Raw genomic sequence first — 18,562 nt, 5'->3', positions numbered from 1 at the left:
GAACTTCGTTCCGGTACGTCAGTGTGACGTCACTGGTTTCGAAGAATATTTCTTGTATTTGGCCTATAATTCTGGCTAAGCAAAATTTATTTGAAAGTCGAACAAGTTCAGTTGTCGGCTTCTTTAGAATACAGTGTAGCCCGTCTATAACGGTAAAAGAACTTGTGCATGCGTGCTGTCATTGTAAGAGCAGCTTTAATGGTCTTACATCAGCGTAATCTTGCAATACGTGCTCAAATTATTTTTCTATTTAGTGTTCCTTGAATGTTATTGACTCACGAGGCGTGTGGCGCCTGTGATGTTGCACTGCCTCCAGCATCGGCCCGCGTTTCGAACGACACTGAACACCATCGTGAGCATGCTTATAGTTCACTGGTATCAGGATTGCCCCCCCCCCCCCCCCCCCCCCCCCAGTCGCTACCTTCGATTACACGATCTCTGCCGGATTGGCCTAGATTTTATTACTGCGTCTCTGGGATTGGCCCTGCAGCTTTCTTGGCCAGAGAGCCGTCGACATAAAGCGGAAGAGGGGGGGGGGGGGGGGGGGGGAGGGGGGGGACTAGCCAATGAAAGCTTCTCTTTAAAATATTCGCTTGCGTGGAAAAGGAATAACACCCTGCTAGCGGATACATCGTAACTTTCTCACGCAAGGGGAGCACCAGAACTGAAAGTGGCGTGCGCTTTTATTTTAACAACGCTGAAATAATATATTTTTCTTGCTTACCGCTGCTTTGCATTCGCTCACATTTCGCAACAATACTGAGTTTGTTTATAGTGTGGGGTGTCCTCATCGTTCAACAGTTGCATTCTAAACATCCTCGTTCTTCCGAAAAAAGAAAAGACATACCACTCTTGTATGTAATACACTTCGCCATTGCAAAAGTGAGATGCTGTATACTGAGACACGGGCCGGTCTTGCCACCGTTGGGCAGTTAAATGTCATGGAGAACCTGTAGGCAGTCATGATAGGTGTGTTACTGAAGGACACAAACTAAAGAAGAAAATTATGCAGAAACCACGGAGACTGATGCTCAAAGTAATATACGTTTGCTAATCCGCTGAATGATCTGTAAAAAACATTTGCGCAGCGTTTTCTTCTCGTTCCTAGGCGGTCATGGTGGCCTCCCGCGTTGTCTCCGAGCCTGGCTGGCTTTTCCAATTTGTGATCCTTCTCTGCCACAGTCATCGCAGCAGCACGCTGGGTCGCTGCTTCGCCGACTCACAAGGTTCATTAACCTCTGGCGTGACGTCAGCGCCTGTCCGACCAACCAGCGAGGTCTGGAAACACCGGCGCCTTTCTTTCTCCCTCGGTAATCTACTTCCTGTCCACTGGCTCCGCCTCCACTGCTACTCTCTCCGCCTTCCCACGGCGGTACTTTCTGATTTGATCAGCGGAGAAATTACGGCCGCTGACCATGAAAACGAGGGAAAGAGCCAAAGAAAGCTATTCGATTCTAAAGAAAAGATACGCCATCTTGTTTCGAAATTTCAGCGTGAGCAAACTGGTAAGCGCGAAGTATTTTGTTATAGTTGTTAGAATAAACAAGTAAATAACGCAGGTCAGTGTTACCCCTGGCAGCGAGACAACCGTCAGCACTTGGCGTGTCCACGTGATATATTCCTTCTTCGGGCAGACCGGTGTTATGATCTGTAGTTCACACCAAGACAACCTTCGGTCACGGATAACGCGATTATGGGAAACACGCTGACAGCCTCGTCAAGGCAGTTCTCAAATGGGATGTTGTATGGGCACCACTGGAGTACTTCGGGTAGTGGTTTGGGCATTTAACAAGGATACGGTCTTTCAATTGTCAGCCGCCCAAATTGGCACGTCCACGCCGTAGAAGGGGTCAGTGCAAGGCTACGATCCATCACCTGTCAGCCGCCCAAATTGGGACGTCCACGCCGGAGACGGGGTCAGTGGGAGGCTATACGGTCCTTCACCTGTCAGCCGCCCAAATTGGCACATCCACGCCGGAGACGAGGTCAGTATGCTACCCCCCATCTCCTGTTTGTGCCTAGTGATGTGCGTGTGCTTCCGACAAGGCTCCCTTCGGAGGGAAAGGGCAACAGACCTTTGGATTGGTGGGATCTGAGGTCATCGGTCTCCTGACACCAGATTGGGGGAGGCGACTGAACAATGACCACGCAGGGGACAAAAACAGCGATGGACGGCGGGAGTGATCGGCTGCTACAACTTCTTCATGAACTCTTTCTTACTACTTTGAATTTTCTTGTATATATGTAATATAAGCTTGTGTGCAAAACGTCCCGGATATCGGGCCCAGCTCCACGAGCAAAGTACATTCCACGTCTTCAAACATCCAGTCGCAACACCGGTCATATAGAGCTCCTTATAGCTTCGGTGATCTGACGGGTACCGGCACACTCAGCATGACATGACGTGCTTGCTGTTCCTGCGTTGAGCATCGGCGTCCCGTGGCGTAACCGAGCGAACGAGCACAGAGAAGAATGAAAGCGAATGCGGAGCACAGCGGGGAATGAAATTTTGCGATAGCGACGAGAGTGCGAGGAGTTAAGCGGAGGAGAATGCAGCGGAAGCGCGCGCATGAGGAGGAAAGCGGAGAAGAGTGTTGGGGGCGAGCTCCACCACTGGAAACGCTGGCGCCACCGTCGGCGTGACGCGGCATGAGGGATCACGTGGACACAGCGGCCACGTCGGCTGCTTCGGTAGTGCCGAAGCGAGCTGAAAACGAAAGTTTGATGTCCCACCTGCGCTGCGGTTCTGATTAAGTGGCGAGGCTTAACCGCCTTGGGTGTCTGCTTGACAACATTTGAAAGTACTATAACAGGTATAGTGGCTGCCTTTGGAGGCGTGCAGCATGGTAGGCTACAGTTCGGTGCCGCAGTGCCGGACGTACGCAACGGAGCCCGGTGTCAGCCTTATTAGACAGATTTAGTACTGCGCCATAACGATACGTACACGCAGCACACAAGCGCTTTGCGGAACGCAGGAGCGCGCGTCACGTCAGCTGGGCCTTTAGTATTGGGAAATGCCTACGTACGTAAGCGGGCGAGCGTTGTTAGACGCCGGGCGCATGAGAGCGCGTTGGCCGCGTCCGCCAGTGCATGGAACCGTCGGTCGAACTATAGACGCTGATGATCTCGCCAACGCGATGTAACGTGTTCGCGCTACGTCGAACTATATTGATGCCTTTAAAATACTCTGCATTTAATACGGATGCAATACACGAATCATAACGAGAAAAATATAAACCGTGTACTGGCTTTCTGAGGCTGGCACGGTCATTTGCGACGAACTGCGGAGGTCGAGCCTTTCGCGCAGACAGCGCACACGGAACACTTTCTATATTTGGCTATGAATTACCAGCATGCAGCAGAATCCGGGAATGGCTTCTGCGCGTTCACCGCACGCAGCAAAGCCAAATCCTACAGGCCGTTGAAAAGTACTAAAAGTGCAGCCTTCCGCTGGTCGCCTTTGACGCCGCCATTTTGCAAAACTCTTTTGTCTCCAGCTCTCCCGAACAAGCGAGGACCAGGAGAGGAAGAGGCGCTGTTCCTCTTCAGAACCACACTCTCTCTATCTCGCTCTGCATGTGCGCGGCGTCTCTGCACGTGTATAGCACTTGCGCTTCCCCTGTGGCACACCAGGCATCGCAACGTCGACATCAACGTAGCGTCCACGACCGCGTTCGCGCCATTTCCGTTTGTGCTTCGACACCGTGGTGCTCGATGTGCATGTTAGCGGCGTCCGTACGCTTTCGCGTAACCCGCGTCCACGAAGTGAAACGTCACTGTAGCTTTCGATTGATTTGCCCACTTTGTCAACTCGGCGTCGAAGAACAAACGGAAAGGGCGCGAAAGCGGTCGCTACATTGATCTCCACGGTTCAACGCTTGGTGTGCTACAGGGAAAGCGCACATTGCTACACATGCAAAGAAGCGAAACCGCGAACATGCAGAGCGAGCACCGCGGCGTCCAAGCACAAACGGAAAGGGAGCGAACGCGGGGATTCTCTTCTCCAACTCCAGGCACCTTCCTCCTGCGGCGCTCGCTTCCCTTGCGGCTTCAAACATATAATCTCGTCGATTTCACAGGCGGGCCATTTACGCTTACGCGTAAAGAAACAAATAAGCGCTTTATGCGACCTAACGCACAAATGAAAGCGTAATGATTCGACGGCGGTTGCCGGTAGCGGCTGGCTGACCTTTATTGTATTTTGTATTAGCAACAGACAATTCATATTCTCTTTCAAGCGTAATTTAGATAAAAGGTTTCTGCTGCTTATACAACTCCATTAGGCAATATATTTTTTTGAAAAATTGCAAGATCTAAAAGAACATTATCATATAACCTGCGTAGATACCTTGAGAAACTATGTAGGTTATACAAAGTGATATCTCGTGGCCATGCCGTAACGACTGGCTTCAGGGACGGTACGTGCGCCATAACGAGAACACGGACACTACTTTGACAACGTGACGTGTATACAATGCTTCGCTTTCTGTATATATCATCCTCCTGGTGGAATTGTGCCGTGATCGTGACTCAGTGTTCGTATCGCCTCGCGTTGAAATAAACTTCCTCTAAACGAACTGAAAGCTCGCGTGAAAGTTCCACATCGCGTTAGGGCACAGCCGGCGCAAACGACGCTGCAGTTGAGTGCTCGCTTCGAGAGCAAGCGCTTTAATTTTGCCCGACTCGAAAGTGTGCTTCGGGGCTTTCTCGCCTGAAGCGCGAGCAAATCGAACCGAAAGAGCTACTCCTGGAAAGCTCCTGACGCATTTGCTCGGAAAATTTCATTAATGTAGAGCTAGTCGCATGCGTTTTGTGCTCGTTTTCGATTTTCTTCGAAATAATTATTAAAGAAAAGGACGAAGGTAACACATTTGCGTACACGGATATTTATTTCATATTTTTCCTCCGTCCTCCCCCTCCTCTTCCTAACCGAAGTCTCACCTGCGAGTCCATGGCGACGCAGATGAAGAAGAAAAAGAAGAAGACCGCCCAGAATGTAGGCACCGGCATGTTGCGGATCACCTCCGAGTACACCACGAACACGATGCCAGGGTCTGCATACGGTTCCAGGCGTGCATTGCTCAATGATCATCACTATGCCTCGCTGGCAGCGCTGTATTATACACCACAAGCACGTGAAGTGCGGTCTGTTTAAGCAGTCAGTTTTGCCACGTGCACGTTTATTGCGCGAGGCTTGGGCTATAACAGTCAAGCGGAGAAGAGAATTTGCGCACGTAACGTATAGTCCAACATGCAATGCAAAATGCGAGTACGTGCGTGAACAATAAGCAGCCGAATGCAACGCTAAACGACACATACGGAAACCACGCGCACGTGTAGGGGCGCTGCTGGTGTTGCCTGGAGCGCGTTTGGACCGCTCCTCCGACCTACTGCCGACAGCGGTTTCCGCGAACAGCGCATGCGCCGACAGCCCGCGACGCCGGTGGCGTCATCTATTCTTGCATTTCTCTCTGTCCTAGACTATATACACTTACAACGACTGCCCATTCGCTCCGAAATGCGTGGGAACCGACGGGACAATATGTGCTTGTTACTATACAGAATGGACAACTTCTGCCATAGGTTGTCGCTACTGCTTTGCTTCCGCACGTGGAAAAAGGGAAAACACTAGGAGGGCGCGTTACGCCACATTCTCGAATTCTAGTCATGAAGAATATGAATGGAAGGCTCACGGGAAAGAGATCCTCACCAGATGATAGGCAAGCGGTGATGTCTATCCGATGAGCGCGCGGATAGTATGGGGGAGAACCATGGGAGAGCAAGTAGAGAAGATGGCGAGAGCCGATTGTGATTGGGTCGTCCATAACTATTACGAACCAGACGATGCATTGAAAGGTCCGGCAACCAAGAAGGCCCTGTGTTTCCTAAGAGTCAAAGCGCAGGCGCGCCCCGTAGAACATGAATGGCGGCGTCAGAGGATGTTGGCTTGCCGAGGTATAGAGTGGTCCATTTCTAGTACAGCCTAGCCAAGGCTAGCTGCCCGACTTCGTGCTTCTTCGTAGCCTTTTTCCTTCCTCCATGCTTCCGCACGACGTATACGTACATACGGTGAAAGAAAGTTAATGCGTGATTATAATTGCGCCCATAAATGGCAGCCAACTACTGGGAAAGTGGGGCCCTCTGAGTTATCACTGGTTTTGGCGTCACTGTATAGGCACGCCAAGGACGGCGCTGCAAGCGTAATGCGAGTAGTAATAAGACGCCGAGCGCGTGAGCAGAGACGTGAGCAGACACCCACCTTTGTGCAGAAAGGCGCTGTCAATCCTCTGGCGCCAGCGGGCGCAGATGTGGCCGATGGTGCCGAAGACGACGCATCCCACCACCAGGACTGTCAACGTGTTCACAAACACAGAAATCACCGTGTCTCTGTGTCAGTGTGCAAGCAGACGCAGGCCACGTCAACGCAGCTCCGCTCGCACCCACTGGGAATAAACGCTCGGCACACCGCAAACAACACTACTCGGGCCGCGCGAACATCTAGGGCCGAATCGAGTGCGAATCGAGTGCTGTCAGCATCGAATCGAATGAGTTTCGAACGCCGAACATCCTTTTTTGCCATTAATACAAAACAGTGTTCGCACCCCATAGTATAGTGGCAGCATTAGCAAATTTCTGTCGTTTCAGCGCACATTATGAAACACGTCGCATCGAAAGTACAGATGGCGCATTAGAAACAAATAAGCAGTTAACACAATTAGCACTCTTCAAAGCATACGAGGTCGTGCATTATCAGACGGTAGCTTTACAACGACATTTTGTGAGCCAATTAGCATCTGTGTATATAGCTTCGAGACTACGAATAGTAAATGCGCATTGAGTTGAACCAGTGCATGGTAGAGAGAGAGAGAGAGAGAAATTCACGATTCCTCTGATTCGAATGTTCGTAACAGATGGTGCGACCATCGTATCAAATAATGTTGTAACCAAGTGCATTCCGATTTCATCCACACATAACGCTCGGGTGCAGCATCAAAAGTAGTATAGGGAACAATAGCCACTGACAGAATGTCGCGATTGAGCAAAACTTGAGCTCGAATGGTCGCGGTTGAGCCGCGAAAGTACGGCTCCCTAAGCGGCGCGTCGTGCTCTACTACGTAACTCTTCGTTTTTTATGTCCGCTTATGGCGGGGCTGAATTTATCGCATCCGTGCTTCAGTTTTATGTTCGCTCGTGTGCAACTGGCAGTTGCACAGTTGACAATGCGAAGTAGTCATAAAGGTACTCGCTTTTGCTAATGTGACCACTCGATTCGTGAAGCGAATCAAACAGGACAATATTCGATTTGTTATTCGGAAGTTTCGAAGGTGCGCGAATATCGAAAAATACAAAATCGAATACGAAACAAACACTTTTAACTGTTAGAGACGAAGCATTTGATCCGCGTAGTTAGTATTCGTTCTCTGCGAATATTCGATTATGACCATTTACGGTGGCTTTTTTTACGATTATGGAGTCTCGTAGTCACGGATAAAGGCCAGCGCAAGCTTGTGGTATACACAGGCTATACACAGGTCATATATTCTTTTTGAGAGTCAGGAAAACACTTGATTCGGTGCCCAAAGGCCATGGTCTTCGTATATTCGTATTTGATTCGGAAATTTCACTACGGGAACATCACTACTAGTTTGTCGCTCTTGAAGTATGTCTGTTTGTTTACGTCAAACGAGCTGCATTTCACAAACGCTTGTACCACACGTGTACAGGAAAAGAAAGTTCCGAAATCAACGCGGCGTCAATTAAATGGCATCTATGGCACTCAGTTACCTCAATTAGAATTATCGCACGTTCTTTAGTATTTGCAATTCACATCTCGAGAGTCTGAAACTCTGTATTCGAAATCTTATTTCTTTATCTCTACCAACCTGCCCATGACAGATTCTTAGGAATGGCTAAATGAGCGTGATTATCGGTAAGCACATTGGTTACGGACACACCGAGTTTCTTACGACATGACTGGTTGTCGCAGTTCTTTAAAATAAAAGTGCTTCGGAAAACGTATACACCGCTATGTAGGTGAGTAGCCAACCTACTTATCCGCGAGTTGGCTGGAATGTCAATGCGGCCACTTATACGGCTGAAATATCAATCACTTCGAAAAAAAATAGCAAAAAAAGGAAACAAAATATAAAAAGGGAAAAGCTGCCAAAAGAACACACAAGTTAAAGATATCTCATCTCTCTGCTGCTGCATTGTTATTCCGCCTTTACGTTAATCTCCACCGATTTTTACAGTATAACTTATCATAAATGAAGTGAAAAAAAAAGAAAAAGAAATTGACATATTCCGCGTCGTTCGATAAAACAGAATTTTGTTCGCCTTGTTTGGCAAAACGGTTAGTTGCTATGAAACCGGCGGAACTAGTCAGCCTGTCCGCAGCAGCTCCCTTCTCGATTGGCGAGGTGCGCATACAAAATGTCTCCTCTCTTTATGGCCGAGCCACGAAAACAAAGATGCCAAATGTTTTATCGAACACTGCGAACCAAAGAATAAATTCAGTCAGCGAAATTTCGGTGAACAGAAAGGAGCGGTAAGCGCGAAAATCACATTTCAAACATGTTGAAAAAAAAAAAAAACATGCCACTCACTGTACATTTACTTGAAAGAGAGAGAAGCAGGGAGTGCTGTTCTTACCTCATGAGACTGATCTGGCGCTTGTTCTTTGAACTCACGACGTAATTGGAGCCAAGCGTCAGACCCAGTGAGTGAATGGTTTGTGCCAGGGCGAATATCCATAGCTGCGCAGATGGCAAAAAAAAAATCAAGAAAAAAAGAAAGTTAGTAATGAATTTGCGTAGTTGAATTATGTGTTCACATCTCTGCCTGGTTTGCGAGGTGGCCAAGCGATACTTAGTCAGCAAACAATGGCATTCTGACAGAGAAACGGAGAAAGATTACCTTGTTGTTTCACGTGCTGTTTCACCATACATTTCCTTATGGGAAAATAAAGCTGATTTGATTTGAACTGAACCAAATTAGTCTATAGCGCTCTTTTGAGTGCTGAACTAGTTTACAAGGTAACTAGTTTACAAGGTGCAAAAACCACGAATTCGTCAAAAACGCGCGCGCACGCACGCACGCACACACACACACACACACACACACACACACACACACACACACACACACACACACACACACACACACACACACACACACACACACACACACACACACACACACACACACACACACACACACACACACACACACACACACACACACACACACACACACACACACACACACACACACACACACACACACACACACACACACACACACACACACACACACACACACACACACACACACACACACACACACACACACACACACACACACAAACACACACACACACACACACACGCACATACACACACACACACACACGCACACACACACAAACGCGCGCGCGCGCGCGAAGAGATAGAATGACTTCACGAGCCATTCCAGATAAGGCGAATGACAAAAAAAAAAAAAAACGAAACAATACAAACAAAAGAAATACAAAAAATGGGGAATACAAAAAAAATTAAACAAGAAGCTCCACACACAGACACATACACACGCACATAACGAAAAAAGGGGGAGGGGGATCAGCTTTACAGGAGGACTTGATTGACGCCAGCGTCAAGGAGAAAAAATTCAGAGTCATTCCAATCTGTGAAGGTAAATGACCAGCCGAGCTACATATATGGTGACAAATATGTTGATAATAAATATGTTGATTGAAAATAACAGACACGTACCACAATAAATTTCGTTTTCTCACATTTTCTTTTTGTTTTGTTAAATTGCTACTCAATGCTTTTTCTATGTTTAACCTCCTTTTGTTCGCTTTTTTTTTACTTATTATTTGGTCACCAGGGTGACTATCACTTTATGATCGCTATGTTATACGGTCAGTGGCTCTGTGGCGACAATGTAAAGGTGCTTTGGCCAGTGTGAGGTCTATACACGACCACTGACGAGTCGTGGGCACAATGATGTTTGTGTAACATTGAATCCCGAACCTTTCCAAGAGAAACGCCACGAACCACTTTCTGTCTTTCCAAGACGCGTCAGTGTTGAAATCCACCCCAGCTACAATGGGAGTGGAGTCGGTAGGACTGATCCAACCAGAGATGCAAACGCTTGGCGTTTGCACCTCTGGTTGCAGCCAACGCTTGGCGTTTGCAGCACGATCTTCGTCCGTGTTACGTGCCGCACGTCATCGTCGCGCACATTCCCGTTTCTGTTCACGACAGTGTGCTTCGTAGGCGCGCTATTCTTCCGCAGTCCTCACCGCACGCGGCCTACCCATTGCACAGGTGGAAGGGAACTGAGATAAGGTTACGTGGATTGCCTATAGAGCCCGCGACGTCAAACCCCAGTCCATACTGAACGATGTCTATTCCGGTATTACTTTTTTTTATCACGATATTATTTTTTATCTCAATACCTTCTGACACTTCATCCTCGCGATTAAACGCAACTAGGGCATACCCGGCGATACGCTTTTGCCTTATGCTTTAGCTCCTTTTGCTCTGGTGTGGCCGCCATCTTTTTTGCCTACGCACACAAACCGCCAGAACCTAGCGCATAACAGCTCCGCTGTAAAAAAGTGGAGAGCGCTTAAGCTTCGCCTTTAAGCGTGGAACGCGACAGCATTCGAATATCCCTGACAGCATCTCACGCTTCCGGGCAACTGCAGCTTATGTAACCGTAAAGACCAAACCACATGTACGCGTGCAGGCGCGCGAAAGATCGGGCCCACGCGCCTCACGCATGCGCAGGTGGTGCAGGACAGATCGTACGCATCGAAGCGCAGGAAATAGCGTTGTCCAACATGGCAGTGCCCATGGCTCTCGTATCAGCATGAATACTCTTGATGGCTACGTTCTCATTCGCGTTGATCGCCAGGAACTATTAAAATCAGCTTTCGCTGCCTCTAAACTTACCTGAATGATTTTATCGGCCGCGGACGCCGGTACCGACGCCTACGCCGACACAGGATTTTCTGAGACACGGGGCCCTTAACGCTGTCGCGTTACAAATATCAGCAGCGCCTTTGCCGCGTGTAGCAGAGACACCGCTCCTTCGAAGTCAGAGAGCAGCATGCATTTCAGTGGGCGCATTGTGACGAACTACTCTCAGCAATGGCGTCTCTTTGAAACGATGTTTTGAAGTGGGCAGGCACAGAGGGCAGATGTACTGCGTTTCTTTCTTTCTTTCTTCCTTTCTTTCTTTCTTTCTTTCTTTCTTTAGGGAAACGGTGGTGCGGAACTTGTACTATTTTCTCAGGTTGTCACCGAGTATATAGTTTGTCGCGTGGAGGAACAACAGGCGGTGTTCGAAAAGTCGACAAACGCGGTCCCAGTCAGTTTTGACACACTCCTGCATTTACGAACGCGCCTACCAAATCGCAAATATCAACGTACAGTACAACTGTACAATGTGCTTAGACATTCCGTATAGACATTCCGTATAGACATTCCGTATAGACATTCCGTATAGCACATTGTACAGTACAACTGTACAATGTGCTGAGACATTCCGTATAGGTTAGACATTCCGTAGGATGAAATCCACACTGAAATTTACGTGGTGCACGCAAGTCTTCCAGGACTCACCCGGGCGCTCTTGATGGCCTTGATGTTTGGCTCGAACATGTACATGATGCCCTCAGTGGCGCCCTCCAGAGTCACGACGCGAAGCAGGAAGGCGAACAGCACCAGCATGGGCGCCAGCGACAGCACGTACTTGATGCGGCCGCTGAAGAAGGTGTCCTTGCGCAGCGACACGTACGTCAGGCACAGGCACAGACCGACCGACGCCAGCAGCTCCCAGCGGACCTCGCCCGGCGAGTCGATGCCGCTGCTCATCTCCAAGAGCTTGTGGCTGCGTCGACGAGTCGCGCAGTTCGGATATGATCACGATTGCAGCGAGTCTTATGTGCGCTAAAATGTTCTTTTTTTTTTTTTTTTCTGATGCGTCTGCACAATGTAGCAGGGAGTAGTAGTAGCTCCTTCAGAGCTGTCTTCTCCGCATCAAGAGACGGGATGCGGAGAAGCGTTCTTCTGTAATTCGTTTTGGTTTACGGGCGGAAATATTTACTGTGTGTGCGTGCAACCGTGAAAGTAACCGCTACCACAACGGACGCAGCAGTTGAGAAATTAAATAAATAAAATAAGTATGTAGTTCACGCGTATGTCGGCACGTCTTTAGGTGTGTCTGCACATATGTAGTTAGCTCTCTCTCCTTTAGAGCTGCCTTCTCTGCAACAATGTGTATGACGCGGAGAAGCCCACGCCTGTGATTTCGGTTTTGGGTGGGTGGGTGGGTGGGTGGGTGAGTGAGTGAGTGAGTGAGTGAGTGAGTGAGTGAGTGAGTGAGTGAGTGAGTGAGTGAGTGAGTGAGTGAGTGAGTGAGTGAGTGAGTGAGTGAGTGAGTGAGTGAGTGAGTGAGTGAGTGAGTGAGTGAGTGAGTGAGTGAGTGAGTGAGTGAGTGAGTGAGTGCTAACTTTATTTGGAATCCGGCGATTGGGAGGCCCGCGCCTGGGGCCGCCTAGATGGCCACTGGGAGCTGTCGCTACCGTACGGCCTCCATGGCTCGCTGGACGGCCCAAAGTTGGTCTTGGGGTTCTGAGCTGAGCAGCGCGGCCGACCACCGCGCCCGTAGACCACCGCGCCCGCGCCCGGAGACTGATTTTATCTTGATATATTTTGCATCTACATAACATATGTTGAGTGGTGGCTCTGGCAGTCTTGCGTAGCTTGCACATATCACTCTCGTATGTCTCGGGGTAGAAAGTCTTGAATTCAACGGGTCTCGGATGGTTTCTGTTTGTAATCGCCTCCAAGTAACGGACTCAGCTCTGTTCAGTTTAGTGGGAGGCGGTGGTAATACTCGCCTAGAATTTGGCAATATGGATAAATCTGGTTAATCTGTGTTTTTCTCTCCAGATCTCCTCCGCGTTCTCCTGAGCGATGGAAGTCACTCCTTGCTCAGCTCGGCGAGCAAGATCTCGAGCTTCACGGTGTGCTACCTCATTGGGGTTGATTGCGAGAATGCCTGGAGCCGTATGCGCTGGGAACCAGAGAAATGGCCTGTCGTTCTCCTCTGCATTGGAGAAGTTTGCTTCGTTGACTCTGATGATGCGTTACGCCTCAAGAGAAATCCTACCTTTAACATAATTTCTAATGGCCACTTGAGAATCGCTAATGCTGTATTGAGCATTCGTGGAAACCAATTCTAGTACAATGGCTACCTCCTCTGCTGTCTCGGAATATTTGGTATTAACTGACACGCCTTTAAGGGGTTTTTGGGTGTGATATACCACTACTGCCACGTACCTATTTCTGTGTGGGTATTCAGCCGCGTCTACGAAGGTTGCTCTGTCGTGTGACCCATAGCTTTGAATCATTCTTTTTGCTCTACTCGTGCGTCTGCCCTCGTTGTAATCTGGATGCATGTTCTTGGGTATATTTGGTACTAGGAGTTTGTCACGAATTTCTCTCGCTATCGTCCTCTTTCCCGTAATTTCGGTTTTAAGGCGGAAAGATTTGCGTACCCGCCGCGGTGGCTTAGTGTCTATGGTGATACGCTGCTAAGTACGAGGTCGCGGGTTAGGCTCCCGGCTACGGCTGCTGCATTTAGATGGAAGCGAAATGCAAACAAGCTCGTGTACTTTGACTTAAGTACACGTAGAGGAACGCCAGGTGGTTAAAATTAATCTGAAGTCTGGCACTGCGGTGTGCCTCGTAATAAGATGGTGGTTACGGCAAGTAAGACCAGATACCTAATTTCATTTAATATTACGATTTTCTTGTGCGAGCATGACATGACATGACAAGAACTTTATTTGAGTCCTGAGGGACTGAGACCTCGGGGAGCCAAACCGAAGGCTCCCGAAAATCAAGTCGGTGGCTCCGCCCACGATGGAACCGGGAGATCAAGTCCCGCGGTAATGTCGTGGGCCCTCTGGACAGCCTGGAGTTGAATGTTGAGATTGCTGCTCTTGAGAGAGTCCTGCCACTGTTCTTTCGTGATGGGTGGAGAGGCGTTAAGGGCTGGGCACAGCCAGAGCATGTGGTCAAAGGAGCATGAGTCATGACCACGTTTGGGGCACGACTGTGAGTGTTCAGGATCTATCCTGTGAAGAGACCGAGGAGTGGGATATGTACGGGTTTGCAGGAGTCTTAGTGTGGTAGCCTGAGGTTTGTTCAATTTGGGGTGAGGGGGTGGAAATGTCCTCCTGCCTAGTCGATAATGGGTAACCGTGAATATTTTACCACAACAACAACGCGTAACGAAAAAAAAAAGAATAATATGAAGTAAATGTATAAAAACTAAACATAAGCTATGTGGGATAGGCCAACCGTGTCATTATAAGAACGAGTCAACGTATTGAATCACGAGGACTCCCCCCCCCCCCCCCCCCCCACCTTTTTTTTTGCTCCAAGTATTTCGCACTTGTACAGCGCGAAGGACGACATTGCCTACATAAGAGCGCACCATAGCCACACGAATTTTGCCACCAGACTGATAGCTCGGTTTATGCTTTGTACGTTTCTCAAATATATTGCACTTCTCAGCGACATGTACTCTGGTTGACATGAAAGTGAGCTTCGCGCATACTCATTCCTGGGGGCCTAGGATATACGTCCGGTAGGATATGCACCATCAAATCATCGCGTCGCTGGCGTCCTTACGGTCGTCACATATCCTATGTGCCGATCACTCATAGCGATGGCAGCGTCCAGTACACAAAGGTAGTGTAAAGCTCTGCAATGCTTTACACTAACGTTAACAGCAGCAGCAGTGAAAAGGAAAAAAAAAGGCGGGGGGGGGGGGGGGTTGATAAACACGCTGATGTCACTGGGTTCAAGGCCTCAGACAGGCTGCGCAGGCTAACTATAGTGGCCCAAACTCTACGCACAATCTTTACTCGTCTCGCCGTGAACACGGATCGAATGGCAACGCGCAGTGTTCTCGCGATATGCTCGTTAAATAAAACAGAGCAGGTCGTGAGCGTTCTGCCACTCTCCTGTATTCCAGTTGCCAGTAGAGGTGCACCTTGAGGCCGCCTCAGACAAAGCCTGCGTGCGTTTTTGTATCCACGACCTTATCGTGGAAGTGCAGTCGCGTGATGACGTCTGCACTGTACATTGATACTATACGGAGGTTATATGCACGAACGTGTTTCTCTTCACCTCTTCTGAAGCGCTAGCAGTGTGAAAAAAAAAAAATACATACACACACGCTTAGAATTGTCCTTGTACCGCTTAATATCACTCATCACTTTTTGCCAAACGTCACACTCTAACTGAACAGAAGCGAATGTTTGATCTTGTTTGACTTGAGTGTTTGTTTTACTCGCCAACGTTTGAATGAGACGCCGACGCAAGAAACGTCGAGATGGAATGCCTACCAGAGAAAAAAAATATATATATACACTTAAGCACTACACATTTCACGACGATGATGTCGTTTCTCAAGAGGGGCAAAGACCTTGCCGGAGAGTCGCTTTAATATTGTTCCGCGTCGCGCAGCGCAGGTGAGGTCGTAGTCTCTCCAGACTCCCGAGGTATCTCTCGCCTCGCAGCGCGACAAAAGCGAAGCATAAAAGCTGACGCCGTTAAAAGCTTTCTACCCACTTCCCTAGGCTGCGCGCACGAGTGTATGTCGGGGCGGGAAAATAAAAATGTTTGGCTCAGGCCTTTGCTTTCGTTTTGACGCTGATAAAGATAACGGGCTCGTGGGAGACGCCATCCTCGTTTCTTTTTATTTATCTCTCTCGAGGCCGCGCGAAGTGACGGAAGCGACGAACCAAGTGTTTACACGGCCGCTTTCGCACGTATGGACCCCCGGCAGATAGCAGTGCTCCTTCGCAGGGCCCATTCGCGGTCGGTCCGCCTTCATCTCCGGTGGCTGACGGATTGAAACTTTTGCGTACCGTATGGCATAGTCCACGTGCTACGACTCGACGTGTGCAACTCCGTGGCGCTGGTCTAGACGTCTGCGCCACTACGGCGTTAGCGCTCGCAGAATCAAACGCCGAGACACGTGCAGAGAGGCCGCGGTAACCGGACGACAACTGCGACGACAGCGAAATTCGTGACAAACGCCTAGTACCAAGTATACCCAAGAACATGCATCCAGGTTGCAACTAGGGCAGACGCACGAGTAGAGCAGAGAAAATTGTCCAAAGCTGTGGGTTAGACGACAGAGCAACCTTCGTAGACGCGGCTGAATGCCCACACAGAAATAACTACGCGACAGTAGTCATAGATCACTCCCAAAAGCCCCTTACAGGCGTGTCAGTTAATACCAAACATTCCGAGACAGCAGAGGAGGTAGCCATTGCACTATCATTGGTCTCCACGAATGCTCAATACATCATTAACGATTTTCAGGCGGCCATTAGAAATTATACTAAGGGTAGGATCTAACCTGAGGCGTGGCGCATCATCAGAGTCAACGAAGCAAACTTCTCCAATGCGGAGAAGAACGACAGGCAATTGCTCTGGTTCCCAGCGCATACGACTTCAGGCATTCCTGCAATCAATCCCAACTAGGTAGCACACCGCGCAGCTCGCCGAGCTGAGCAAATATTGCTACAAATATTAGTGCATGGAATTCTAGCGTTGGTAGTTACGGGAGCTGCTATTATACTGGTTCAGCCACCATGAAAACGATGGATAGTAGTAATGAGACCGTATCTCTCGAAAGTTGCCGACCCATATGTCCCCGCCGGGGTGTTCTCGATGGGGGCACTTGCCCATCTCGTTACTCAAAACGTGCCTTTGCCTATAGGTTCTGCGAAGCACGACGGGCTTTGCTCCCATTTAACCACCGCTAAAACTTCCCTCAAACAGGATCATAGAGGTCGATACAGAGTCCATAATGGCGAAGCGGCAGTTTTTTGTCGTCGGTGGTGTGCACGTAACACATAGTTTGCCTCTTCGCGGTGCGGCTTCGGCGGTCTAATTATTTCGCCAACGTCACTACTGCCAGTGCCAGCGTCGTCGGCGACGGCTCAACCATGAGTATGAAATTCAGTACAACGTGTAAACGGAGATTTCACAATAAAACGAATTCGCAGTGACAACGCGTCATTATGCACTGGTCTGCGGCCGCTAAAGCGGCACCCACTTCAGGCGAAGCGGCATTCCAAAGGTTCTGTTTCAAAGGCTCTACCGGGACGACACTCACTCGAAGAACTCCTGGGCGGTGGTGGTGTGCTTGGAGAGCGTGTAGGAGACCCACGAGCTGTCGTCCTCGGCTGACGCGGACCGTGGCCGCGGGGTCATGTCCAGCTCCAGGTCCGGGATTCGGAACCCCGGAGTCGTGGCGTTGACCACCGCGCTCCAGTTGAACGCGGGCCTCGTCACGTTGGGGAACTCGAGCGTCAGCGGCGGCGGCGGGGCGTCCGGGTTGCGGAAGCCGCCGTACTGGCTCATCACCTGCGCGTTATGTGCGTGCTTACCTTTATCTTCCGTCAACCCTTCCCCGAAAGCAGGCTAACGAGCCTCACTATCTATCTATCTATCTATCTATCTATCTATCTATCTATCTATCTATCTGTCTGTCTGTCTGTCTGTCTGTCTGTCTGTCTGTCTGTCTGTCTGTCTGTCTGTCTGTCTGTCTGTCCGTCCGTCCGTCCGTCCGTCCGTCCGTCCGTCCGTCCGTCCGTCCGTCCGTCCGTCCGTCCGTCCGTCCGTCCGTCCGTCCGTCCGTCCGTCCGTCCGTCCGTCCGTCCGTCCGTCCGTCCGTCCGTCCGTCCGTCCGTCCGTCCGTCCGTCCGTCCGTCCGTCCGTCCGTCCGTCCGTCCGTCCGTCCGTCCGTCCGTCCGTCCGTCCGTCCGTCCGTCCGTCCGTCCGTCCGTCCGTCTGTCTGTCTGTCTGTCTGTCTGTCTGTCTGTCTGTCTGTCTGTCTGTCTGTCTGTCTGTCTGTCTGTCTGTCTGTCTGTCTGTCTGTCTGTCTGTCTGTCTGTCTGTCTGTCTGTCTGTCTGTCTGTCTGTCTGTCTGTCTGTCTGTCTGTCTGTCTGTCTGTCTGTCTGTCTGTCTGTCTGTCTGTCTGTCTGTCTGTCTGTCTGTCTGTCTGTCTGTCTGTCTGTCTGTCTGTCTGTCTGTCTGTCTGTCTGTCTGTCTGTCTGTCTGTCTGTCTGTCTGTCTGTCTGTCTGTCTGTCTGTCTGTCTGTCTGTCTTCACCTTGAGGGTTCGCTCGTTACCGAGGGAATATGTACATATACAAAGTGAACATTGGAAGCGTACACTTTAAAGAAGAATAAAAATAGAAAATGATAGGGCTGTGCGAATATCGATTTTTGAGACCGAATAGAATACGAGTCTAATAGTGCCAGAAGTGAATCGAATCGAACAGCTTTCGAATAAATGAACAGTGGTTATCACAATTAATACAATACAATGTTCACATTGCAGTATACTTGAAGTAAACTAGTTTTTATCATTACACAGTACCTTATGAAGCGTTGTTTATTAAAGGCACAAATGGAGCATTAGGAACGAACAAGTAGTTTCTTCGCATGCAGAAGAC

The 18,562-nt window shown here is 49.4% G+C and overlaps 1 protein-coding gene across 1 annotated transcript in view; it reads right to left on the bottom strand.

Annotated features, from left to right (window-relative positions):
- Positions 1 to 18,562, bottom strand: part of LOC126517490 (sodium- and chloride-dependent GABA transporter 1-like) — a 99,047-nt gene that overhangs the window by 9,447 nt on the left and 71,038 nt on the right. Inside the window, exons 4-8 of the mRNA XM_050167223.3 lie at positions 17,218 to 17,468; positions 11,634 to 11,901; positions 8,653 to 8,756; positions 6,260 to 6,387; positions 4,942 to 5,054 (exon numbers count right to left, since the gene is read on the bottom strand). Of these exons, the coding sequence (XP_050023180.1) occupies positions 4,942 to 5,054; positions 6,260 to 6,387; positions 8,653 to 8,756; positions 11,634 to 11,901; positions 17,218 to 17,468 (864 nt within the window). The remainder of the gene's footprint in view (positions 1 to 4,941; positions 5,055 to 6,259; positions 6,388 to 8,652; positions 8,757 to 11,633; positions 11,902 to 17,217; positions 17,469 to 18,562) is intronic.

This window comes from Dermacentor andersoni, chromosome 3 (assembly GCF_023375885.2).
Source record: "Dermacentor andersoni chromosome 3, qqDerAnde1_hic_scaffold, whole genome shotgun sequence".
NCBI lineage: Eukaryota > Metazoa > Arthropoda > Arachnida > Ixodida > Ixodidae > Dermacentor > Dermacentor andersoni.
This window is presented reverse-complemented; position numbering and strand designations above follow the sequence as displayed.